The 12,034-nt window shown below is 33.7% G+C and overlaps 2 protein-coding genes across 2 annotated transcripts; both read left to right on the plus strand.

Moving 5' to 3' along the window:
• Window positions 1–2,139: 2,139 nt before the first annotated feature.
• On the plus strand, window positions 2,140–6,802 carry LOC100794028 (probable WRKY transcription factor 11). Its single transcript, XM_041011414.1, has 4 exons — window positions 2,140–2,149; window positions 2,872–3,032; window positions 5,902–6,662; window positions 6,790–6,802. Exons 1-4 carry the CDS (start codon window positions 2,140–2,142, stop codon window positions 6,800–6,802), a joined length of 945 nt encoding a protein of 314 aa, XP_040867348.1.
• A 1,381-nt stretch (window positions 6,803–8,183) lies between these two features.
• Window positions 8,184–11,108, plus strand: LOC100791219 (probable WRKY transcription factor 11). The gene is made up of 3 exons (XM_003550084.5): window positions 8,184–8,958; window positions 10,481–10,606; window positions 10,695–11,108. Exons 1-3 carry the CDS (start codon window positions 8,312–8,314, stop codon window positions 10,870–10,872), a joined length of 951 nt encoding a protein of 316 aa, XP_003550132.1. The 5' UTR covers window positions 8,184–8,311; the 3' UTR covers window positions 10,873–11,108.
• Window positions 11,109–12,034: the final 926 nt, after the last annotated feature.

The raw sequence follows: 12,034 nt of genomic DNA on the forward strand, positions 1-12,034 counted from the left end.
AAGCAATGACTTCCAAGATTATTTTGATGATGCCAAAGAATCAAGAGTTAAGCAAGTTCCAAAAGAATCAGGCTTCAAGAATCAAGTCTCAAAGAATAAAGATTCAAGAACAATTAAGTTTCAAGATTCAATATTCAAGAACAATTAAGATCAAGACTCAAGACTCAAGATTCAAGATTCAAGAGAAGTTGATTTCAAGATTCAAGAGAAGAAATCGAGAAGCAACAGTCAAGACTTCACAAGGGAAGTATTTTTTCAAAAAATCCAAACATAGCACAATTTTTTTTACAAAAGAGTTTTCTAAAAAAATTTCTAAGTTACCAGAGTATTTACTGTCTGGTAATCGATTACCAGTTTCATGTAATCGATTACCAGTGACGAAATTTGATTTCATAATATTTTTAACTGATTTGCAACGTTCCAAAATATTTTCAAATGGTGTAATTGATTACACTATATTGGTAAACGATTACCAATGTATCTGAACGTTGGAATTCAAATCCAATTGTGAAGAGTCACAACTTTTCATAAAATGCATTGTGTAATCAATTACATGATTATGGTAATCGATTACCAATGATAAATTTTGAATAAAAGGTCAAAAGTTGTAACTCTTGATATGATTTTCTCAAGGTTATAACTCTTCCAATGGTTTTCTTGACCAGACATGAAGAGTCTATAAAAGTAAGACCTTGACTTGCATTCAATAAGAATTTTTACAACTCTTTAACAATTTTTGAGAACTTCTAAGAATTCCTTTCTACTCATCTCTCTTCTTGTTCTTCCTTTGCCAAAAAGCTTTCTAAGTTTCGTTTTTCCAAACCTTGTTTTCCTGCAAGTGAAAATTCTGCAGAAAACAAAAGTGTGCTATCTTTTCTTCTCTTCTCCATTTGCCAAAAGAATAGAAGAACTAACCGCCTGAATTCTTTTGTGTCTCTCTTCTCCCTTTGCCAAAAGAATAGAAGGACTAACCGCCTGAGAATTCTTTTGATTCTTCCTTTCCCCTTAAACAAAAGATTTCAAAGGACTAACCGTCTGAGATATCTTTTGTTTCCCCTTACAAAGATTCAAAGGACTAACCGCCTGAGAATTCTTTGTCCTAATACATTGGAGGGTACATTCTTTGTGGCACAAGTAGAGGGTACATCTACTTGGGTTGTTATACTGAGAACAAGAGAGGGTACATCTCTTGTGGATCAGTTCAAGTGAAAGGTACATCCACTTGGTTGTTCAAAGAGAACAAGGGAGGATACATCTCTTGTGGATCTTTGGCTTGTAAAGGATTTTACAAGGTTGAAAGAAATCTCAAGAACTGTTGGTTGCTTGGGGACTGGATGTAGGCACGGATTGTGGTTGAACCAGTATAAATCTTGTGTTTGTCTTCTTCCCTACACTATTTAATTTCTGTTGTATACTTTTAATTGTCGCTTTTACTTTTGGTTAAGTTATTGTTTTTGTTCTTTACTTTCTTAACTTAGTAGTAAAAGCCTAGTTGAATCTAGTAACATTAAGAAGGATAATTTTTTAATTAGTCAAGACACATTAATAATTAATTCAACCCCCCTCTTCTTAATTATTCTGAGGCCACTTGATCCAACACAAATGTGGTAGTGGATGCCCTCTCTAGAAGGCACACATTGTTTTGCTCCCTAGGAGCTCAAATTTTAGGATTTGATAATATTAGGGAATTGTATGCTTCAGGTGAACATTTCTCTCCCATTTATGAGAGTTGTGGGCAAAAGGCCTAAGATGGATTCTATTTGGCTGAGGGGTATTTGTTCAAAGAGGAAAAACTTTGCATACCCCAAGCATCCATCAGGAAATTACTTGTGATAGAGATCCATAAGGGTGGGCCAAGGGCCACATTGGGATAGACAAGACCCTTGTCTTACTCAAATAAAATTTCTATTGGCCCTATATAAAGAAAGATGTCCATAAGCATTGCACTAGGTGTATGACTTGTTTACAAGCCAAGTCTAGGGTGATGCCTCATGGGCTATACACACCCTTACCTATCCCATCTACACCATGGGTAGACATTAGTATGAACTTTGTCCATGGGCTTCCTAGAACCCAAAGAGGTGTAGACTTTATCTTTGTGGTGGCGGATAGGTTTAGCAAGATGACACACTTTATACCATGCCACAAGGTAGATGATGCTTCTCACATCTCAAAACTCTTCTTCAGGGAAGTTGTGAGACTCCATGGTTTGCCTAGGACCGTTGTGTCAGATACAGATGCTAAATTCCTTAGCCACTTCTGAAAAAACTTATGGACTAAGTTAGGAACTAAGCTTTTTTTCTCTACCACTTGTCATCCACAAACTGATGGGCAAACAGAGGTAGTGAAGATGTCTCTCTATCGACCTTTTTAAGGGATCTGCTGAAAGGCAACCATAAGTCTTTGGATGAGTATCTTCCTCATGTAGAATTTGCCTACAAAAGAGGGGTTCATATAACCATCAAGCAATCCCTTTTTGAGGTTGTCTATGGGTTCAATCCTCCAACACCCTTAGACCTAATTCCCCCCCCCCCCCCCCCTTGTAAAAATGTTTTAGGCTCAACATCTGGGACTGCACGCCATAATGTTTCTACTATTCGGCAGGAATGGAATGGAATTAAACAGAAAAACGTTCCAAAGGTAAACCCGTTGTCTTAATGCTTCGAAGAAAGGTTGGTTTTCTTAATGGGTAGGGACTAGGTTTGGCTCCATCTTAGGAAGGAAAGATTCCCTACTTAGAGGAAATCCAAGTTTAGTCCTAGAGATGATGGACCTTTTCAGGTCTTGGAGAGGATCAATAAAAATGCCTATAGGACTAAGGGTATGGAGTCAACACCACTTTTAACATTTTTTATTTAATTCCTTTTGCAGGTGGAGATGGTACTAAGGAGGAGGAACCAACAGATTTGAGGCCAAATCCACTTCAAAGGGGAGGGGATGATGTAATCCTCCCTAGGAAGGGACCAGTCACTAGAGCTATAAGCAAGAAGCTCCAAGAGGATTGGGCTAAAGTTGGTGAAGAAGGCCCTAAGGTTCTCATGAACTTCAGGGTAGATTTCTGAGCCCATCGGCCAAGGTTGGGTCGACTTTCCTTTGTAAATATTAGAATATTTTTTCTTCTTTTGGGCCTTGTATTTTGGCCATTTTAGGTTTGTAGGGTATCCTACAAATTAAGGGCATCCTACCCTACAAGTTAAGGGTACAGTAGTAGTATAGGGTTTTAGCCTTCTATTTCAGCACATTTTGAGTAGTCTTTGTAGTAGGGACTTTTTTTGTATTTTCATGTACTTTGGCATAGGGGTGAGCTTAGCTATTAGAGGGGTGTGAGTAGCCCCCATCTAGCTTCTCAAGGAAGCTTTCTTCCTTGCTTCCCAAGGAAGCTACCTTCCTTGCTTCTCAAGGAAGCTTCCAATTATATTTTTGGCATGGGGGTGAGCTTAGCTATTGGAGGGGTGTGAGTAGCCCCCCTCTAGCTTCTCAAGGAAGTTTTCTTCCTCTAGCTTCCCAAGGAAGCTACCTTCCTTGCTTCTCAAGGAAGCTTCCCGTGTGCTAGGCTATAAATAGAAACATGTGCAACACTTGTCATAAATTTGGTGAATGTGAAACTTGTGAGATTCACTTCAAAATTCAACTTCTCTCCCTAATTTCTTTAATTCCCACGTCCCCTTATCTCTCATTCTCTTCCTCCATTGAAATTTCCTCTCTAAGCTTCTTATCCAAGACACTCTCTTGGTGGTGAAGCTTCTCCTTCCATAGTTTATTCTCTAGTGGATGGCTCCTTCTCTCACTTCTTCTCCTTTATCTTCCGCCACAATTCCATGGCTGAAAATCATCATTGAAGGACCTAATTGAAGCTAAAAAATCCAGCTTCCATAAAAGCTTCTCAAGCAAGCTTCCATTAGTAAGTGGCTCAAGTTGGGTCGAATTTAGTCTAAATTAAGACTTAACCAAATGAAACATAGTTGGGTTGGGTGTGTTGTTTTTTGTTAAGCAACCTAACCCAACAAAAATTTTGAGAGTAGAAGTTTAGGTATTTAGTATGTTAGAGGAAAATTAAATCTTTTTAAGAGTGTTAAATAAACCAAGGACATAAATTCTTGAATAGAGAAGGGAGACGTTGACTCGAGGTGAACAGAGAAAAAATCAGACAATTTATTTTAGAGAGACAAATCATCAATGAAGAAAGAGAAATTGGTGAGTTCATTGAAGAGAGATGAATCAATGTAGTGGATGCGATGGAGAGAGTGTACCAACAAGAGGGTATAATAGGACACAAATGTACAATTTTATTTAAAATAAAAGTATTTATTTCCTGACTATAGCATAAAGTATTATTTTTTATATTTTATTTATAATTTATTTTTATTTTTAGTATTTTTTTTCATACTTTGTTAGGTTCACAAGCTACTTTGCCAACCTCAAGGACCAACGTGGATCAATCAATGTTGGGGTGTTAATTTCATGGATCAAACCAATTCGACCTATTTATGTACAAGCATATTTAGACCATACCTATGCAGACCAAGTTGACCCACATACCTAATTATAACCATTTTATATTAGGGGTGTAAGTGACCCAAGTTGAGTCATATATGGTCTAATTTAATAAATAATCGAATTGGGTTAGTTTTTTTATCCTTCGTTAAGTAACTCAGGCCAACTGAAAATTTCAGGGTGAAAGTTTTAATATTAAAAGTTTCTAGAGGAAAATTTAATTCTGTTAAACATGTTAATTAGAGAAAGAAAAAAATGCTTGAAAGAGAAGGAAGATGTTGACTAGATGCGGAAAGAGAAGAAATTGAAAAATTTATTTTAGATAGAGAATCTATCAATGAAGAAAGAGAAATCACCGAGTGAACTTTATTACAAAGAGAAATTGACGTAATGGATGTAGTGGAAAGAGTGTGCCGACAAAGGGGTATAGTATTTATTTCTTTGGTCGGTGTCCATAAACCTTAATAAACTAATTTAAAGAAAAAATGAACTATTATTTTTGATAATTTTTTATTTTATTTTTAACATCTTTCATATTTAGATTAGATCTACATAGATCAAGTTGACCGATATATCCCACTGTAATGATTTATATTAGTGGTTGTAATGGTCCAAGTTAGGTTAGATTTGATTTAATTTAAGACTCAACCCAATGAAAACAGTTGGTTGGTTGGGTTTGTTGTTAAGCTATCCAACCCAACCCGACCTGCCCTTAATCGGGTTAGGTTGTGCTAAGTTTGGTAGTCGAGTCATTTAATAAAATAATAATATATTTTGTAATTTTGAAAGAATAAAAACAACACATTACTTAAAATGTAAGTCCATGATCTAAATTCAACACTATCATATAAAAATACATATTTCAAATGACATAATGCATATCCTAAACAACATTAACGATGATTTTTTTTTATTAATATAATATGCAAGTCAGGTTAAGTTGGATTAATCATATTGAGACTTCATTAACCTAATACCCAAATCCATTTTAATTGGGTAAGACAAAATAAGTCCAACCCAATTCAAAGACTCTACCCAATCTGTTGAAATATAACTAGATTATTTGGGTTTATAGATCAATTTAAACTTGTTTACACCCCTAATTTATATAAAGCATATTAAACTTACCTTTATATCTTTTTTTATATAGTACAATACTATAACTTGCATCATGTACATCAACTAAATTAAATAACATCATATACATTATCTTAAATATTTTCATTCACTTAAAAATAAACATTAGCTAATTTTATTATTATAACTTAATACATCTATATTTTTATTTATTACCTTCATTTTCTTAACTCGCATACCTAATAGGACAAAAAAGCCATAAAAATATTATCATGTTTCCCAATTGATATCAAATTAAATATTACCAAATCACTTTGGTTCAAACCCAAGATACTTTATGTTTCTTACCAAGTTACCCCCCACTCTTCCATATATATACCCCTTCCTTTCACCCTTCCACCCTTCCAAACTCGCTTCCTCTTCTTATCTTCACAAAAAGTGATTCTGAAACTCATGAATTTCCAAAAACAAGATGAACAAAAGGCCATTGAGGAGGCCACAATGGAAGGCCTAAAGGGCATGGATAACTTGATTCAAATCCTCTCTCACCATCCATCTTACATAAACACCGAACTAGCCAACATTATTGTTTCAAAGTTTAAGAAGCTCAATGCGCTTTTAAATCGAACCGGTCATGCCCGATTTAGGCGCACCCCAATTCACTCTACCGCACCGGTTCACTCAACTAATCCGGTTCACAATGCTTCCACCTCATCAACTCAAGTCCCTTTGTCAGAAAACCCTAACTTGTTCGCGTTGGTGCAGTCTCCTGTGCCGGTGCAAGTGCACCGCATGCCGGCGAGCGTGGCACTCGATTTCATGGAGCCACACAACCCACTTATAAGCTTCAATGCAAAATCTGTTGAACTTGAATTCTCAAAGGAGACTTTCAATGTTCCCTCAAAATCTTCATTCATCTCCCCTGCCATCACCAACAACGGCAATGTCTCCAACAAGGAGATCTTCCTAGCATCGGCGCCACCGACAACCTCCGTCGAAAAAGTGTTGGCATTCAAGAAGCAATGCTATGAACACCATGAACAGTCTGTAGACATTTCTGGATCCAGCAAATGCCACTACCTCAAGCAAAGGTACACCACATTTCACCAAATCATAACTCTAAAGTTGTTGACTAGTACTTTAAAAAAAAATATAGTATTTAATGTTTAAAATTTAACTCATATTTTAAATCCCTTTTAAAAAATAATTCTTTAATAGGAGCCTTTATTGATAATAAAAGGTTCACATCATAATTCCTTAAAATTGTTGATTGGGTCTACATAAGAGTAAATGATTTTGTGATTTAAGCTGATCATTTAAGAGCCACATTACTTTTAAGTCTCCATATGTATCATGGTTCTTAAACAATATCAACATTTTAACTTTGTAATTATAATAGTTTATGCTCTAGTAAAATTTGTAGGCTCTTATCACAATTTTGTTTTTCAATTTGATCTAGCCTTGTGTTATACAGCAGAAAAAGAATCAAGCTTGTTAAATATTTAATTTTATAGATCTAAACTCTCGTGTTGTATAAAATGTGTATCAATCTTCCTTTTATTTTAATAAAAAAATCATTTTACATGTTAAATTTATATAACCACGGAAAAAATTATGGTAATAATTATTCCACTAACTACAATACAACTTCTTGCTTAGCAATTTAAGGAGAGAAGACATTAAACATCAAAATCAAGAAGATTTAACTCAATTGATAGAGCAATGTGTATGATTTATTGTAAATTTTTTTATATTATCTTCGATTCTCATACATAAAAAAAATATGTAGGAGTTTGATAAAATTGTTTGTAGTTTAGAAATTATTTTATATGTTCTAAATACCAAATTTCTGCTTAGTGATATTTTGGTAAATTATATTTATTTATTTTAATATGTTCAAGACATGAAAATTATTTTATAAAATAGTTTATGCTGGAATTTGATTTACTAGTTTAGAAACACCATTTTTACTATAAAAAAAATGTTTGCACAGGAAACAAACATATTTGGGTTGAACTATAAATTGGTAAAAGAAATCAAATTAAAATCAACTTTTTAGTAAAAATTTATAACTGAGTATTTTAATACTTTAAGTACTAAAAATTATTAAGAGTTTAATTTTGGTAAATTATCAATAAACAATTTTTATACTACCAGATGTTTTAAAGTTATCTTGAATATATATTAATTTGGCACCACCAACATCATAATTAGGACCTTAGGTTTTTCAATGATATCTAAAGTATTCTTGCAAGCTAAATTATTTGGATCAATACTAATTTTCAATAAAAATTTAATTAGAACTCATCACTCTTCTCTAAAAAATATATTTTGCATAGATTCAAACTCAATTTTTATATATTGAATTTATCCTTTAAAAATTTATTTCCTTTATTTTCTTAACCTACACAATGCATAATAGGACAAAAAAGTCGTAAATATAAAAAATTACCTAAATCATGTTTTCCAACTCATCTCAAATTAAATAATAGTATTATCAGATCACTTCTGATCAAACACAAGCCACTCTCTCTCACCAAGCCCCCCCCCCCCACACACAAATATATATATATATATATATATATATATATATATATATATATATATATATATATATATATATCCCTCTTCTCTTAACCCTTCCAATCCTGCTTTCCTTTCTTATCTTCCCATGACACTTTGAGAGTTCAAGTTTCCTTTTCTTTCCTACAAATCCAAAATAATAGTTTTAGTTTACAAAATGGCTGTGGAACTCATGGGGTTCCCAAAACTAGACGAACAAAAGGCCATTCAAGAAGCCGCATCAGAAGGCCTCAAGGGCATGAAACACCTGATCCGAACCCTTTCCAACCAACCCTCTCACTTAAACACCGAACTTACCGACGTTACCGTTTCAAAGTTCAAGAAACTTATTTCACTCTTAAATCGAACCGGCCACGCCCGGTTCAGACGCGCCCCGGTTCAGTACTCATCTCCACACGCACCCGTTCACAACACTAACGCTTCCACCTCATCAATTCAACTCCCTCCTCCGCCGCAAAACCCTAATATTCCCGCGCTGGCGCAGTTTCCTACTCCGGCGCCGGTGGCCGTGCACCACACGCCGGTGACGCTCGATTTCACGAAGCCGCACAACGCGCTTCTGAGCTCCAACGCCAAATCCGTCGAGCTCGAGTTCTCGAAGGAAACCTTCAGCGTTTCCTCTAACTCCTCTTTCATGTCCTCCGCGATCACCGGCGACGGCAGCGTCTCCAATGGGAAGATTTTCCTCGCGCCACCGGCGACCTCCGCCGGAAAACGTCCGGCGTTCAAGAAGCGGTGCCACGAACACCGCGAACACTCCGACGATGTCTCCGGCAACAGCAAGTGCCACTGCGTTAAGCGAAGGTAAAATCGCGTTCACCAAATCGTTCGTAACTCAGTTTTTCCTTTTTGAAAGGTGCACGTCGTAACTCTTCAAAGTTGTTGACCAAGTCTTTTAAAAATTAATTAATAAATTAAGAAAAATGAAATCGTTTTCTACCTTCTAAAATTTTAGTTTTTTATAGGAGAATCTTCTAAAATTTTGGTTAATACTAATAAAATTTAAACATAATTTTAATTAATTAAAGTATACTTAAAAGTCTATTTTTTCTTAAATTTTTATCTGATTAAAACTATCAAAATAAGTTAATTTATTAATTTCATATAAAAATATGACAAATACTATATTTTTTTATTAATTTAAAATATAATAAAAAATATTACGATCAGGCTTCAGCACCTGTAAAAACATGTTTTAAAGTACCATCAAAACAATCTTAAATTTCAACCCTTTATGAAAAAAAATAGTTAATTCGTATATAAACACATGAAATTACTATAAATACAACAAGATATCATTAATTATTTTTTTATTAACGATTAAAATTATTTATTTTTATTTAATTTAGAAGAAATAAATACAAAACATTAATTAGTAATTAATGATGAAAGATAATGTTTTTGAAAGTGTGGGATGGACGGTGTAAAGTGGGGAGAGCGTTGAAGTGTTTTTATTTAACTAATCACGTGACAGGGTCGCGTGGGTGGGGCAAGGCCGCGTTTGGGAGTCAACGATTTCGGTAGTGGTGCAGTTAAAATGCATTAAATAGGTACACCACGCGTGATATTGACAAAACAGCATAGGGTTCCTTCCTCCTCTCTTGTCAAGAAGCGAGTTTTTAGAAATTGCTGTCTCAGAAACAAAACAAGGCACACAAATTCAAACTTGCCAAACTCAACCAAGATTCAATCCCTTGTCGTTTTTTCTCTCCCTCTCTCTCTAGTTATTTGCCTTTGACTGTTGACCTTCTGTTTAATTTATTGCATCCATGTTAGGTTGCCCTTCGTTTTTATTCAACTTTTAATAATTCAACTTACAATTATGTAGTAAGCCTAAATATTCTAGACTTTATTTTTTTTATCCACTGTTATAATAAAGAAATTATATAAAGTTAATCAATTGTCGTGAATGTGATTATAATATAGTTATTTTATTTGCAATTCAAAGATAGTATAAAATCTCTTTATAATATATAAACTATATATTTATTAATAGTGTAAAAAATTATATTACCTTTTAATTATAAATTTATTATAATTAGTAAGTTTGTTGAATTTACTATTAATGATTTTTGGAATAATATTTTTGAGTCTTTTTGTTTTAAATATTGATCGACTTTGTTGACTATTAATTTCTTTTGAAAAATTAATTAGCTATCTTTAGTAGTACTAATATTTTTCTTTCCGCAAATTTGAATCCCATTTCATACATGTTGGTTAATAACTTTTTATTGAGTGTGTATGTAGATTTTTTGTGCTAGTTGTGCGTAGAAATTAAATTTATTAAGTAATTAATATATTAATAATTTTTTTTATTTGTGTTCAGGAAAAATAGGGTGAAGAGCACTGTGAGAGTGCCGGCGATTAGTTCAAAAGTCGCCGATATTCCACCGGACGAGTACTCGTGGAGGAAGTACGGTCAGAAACCGATCAAGGGTTCCCCATACCCAAGGTGAGTGATATTTAATTTTGACCGTTGATTTAGTTGACTTTTATCTCATCAAGACTCGTTCCCTGACGTCGATTTTTTTTATCATCAGGGGTTACTACAAGTGCAGCACGATTAGAGGGTGCCCAGCGAGGAAGCACGTGGAGCGCGCACCAGACGATCCTGCAATGCTGATAGTGACGTACGAGGGGGAGCACAGGCACGCGGTTCAGGCTGCGATGCAGGAGAACGCAGCCGGGGTGGTGGGGTTGGTGTTCGAGTCAACGTAGAGAATGAGAAAGAAGGTCCAATAAAAAAATAATAATAAATTTGGAAGTGGAGGACTTTTTTAAAAAATATATATATATAATTTTTGGAAAGTGTAGTGGGAAGAACCAAGAAGTAAGGACAATGGCTGCCTTGTAAATTTGTTTTATTTTTATCTTTATTATTATTGTTATATTTTAGTTGTCATAGACTCGTAGAGAGGTGAAAAATGGAATCTCAAGTTGTTTATTTATTTCTATATCTCCTTTGCCAAAAGTCTTGATGGTTATGATTATTTATGATTTCCGTATTGGGAGGAGGTGGTATCCAAGGGAGGGCCACTCGATTGATAAGTATATTTTTTTGGTTATTTATAGTGATAAAGTAATGATTATTTTTTATTTTTAGTTCTCTGACTTTGGTTAACATAACAAGTCATTGAAATTAAATGGCGTGTTGACAAAGTGTTATAAATGTTATTTTAAGAGTAGTATAGATTTATCAATAAATTTTCTCTAGAAGATGTCATTAATTTTTTTTTACTAAGTTTTAAATGGATTAGAATATTACTAATTATATTTGTTTAAATCTAATGGAGGAAATGTTATAAAGAGATTTAATGAAATACTATGAAAGAATATTAAAAAAAAAGTTTTGTTTAACTTTTTCTTTCGGGAATTACTTTTTCTTTTCACCGTTTTTTAGTAACAATCTGTACCTTCAAGGTTTTAAACTTCCAATTCCTAGTCGTGGAATTCAAACCAGTAACAATTGTTAAATTGAGGTCCAAGAGACTGATGTATCTTCAATCGTTGGCTTTGCACCTGACTGGAAATAAATAATTACTTTTGAAAAAAATTATACGAAGTTCTTTTTTTATCATTGAGAAACAAATTATTGTGGTATTCTTTATAACTTGACTGAAATTTCGATTTTTTTTATCGTTCACAAGTTCATATTTTTTTATACTCTTTTTAAAAAAATAAACAAGTTTTGTTGTTTAATTCAATTTTTATTAAATATAAAATTTATAATTAAGTCTCTACAATTTTTACTTATGACATTGAAAGACTTGCATATGACACTAAATATTCTTATATTTTTCTCTAAAAAAATAGTAAACTTTTTAAACTCTAATAATCTATACGTAAATTTATTGAAATCTTAGAAAACTTATTTGACCTT

Source organism: Glycine max, chromosome 17, assembly GCF_000004515.6.
Source record: "Glycine max cultivar Williams 82 chromosome 17, Glycine_max_v4.0, whole genome shotgun sequence".
Taxonomy (NCBI): domain Eukaryota; kingdom Viridiplantae; phylum Streptophyta; class Magnoliopsida; order Fabales; family Fabaceae; genus Glycine; species Glycine max.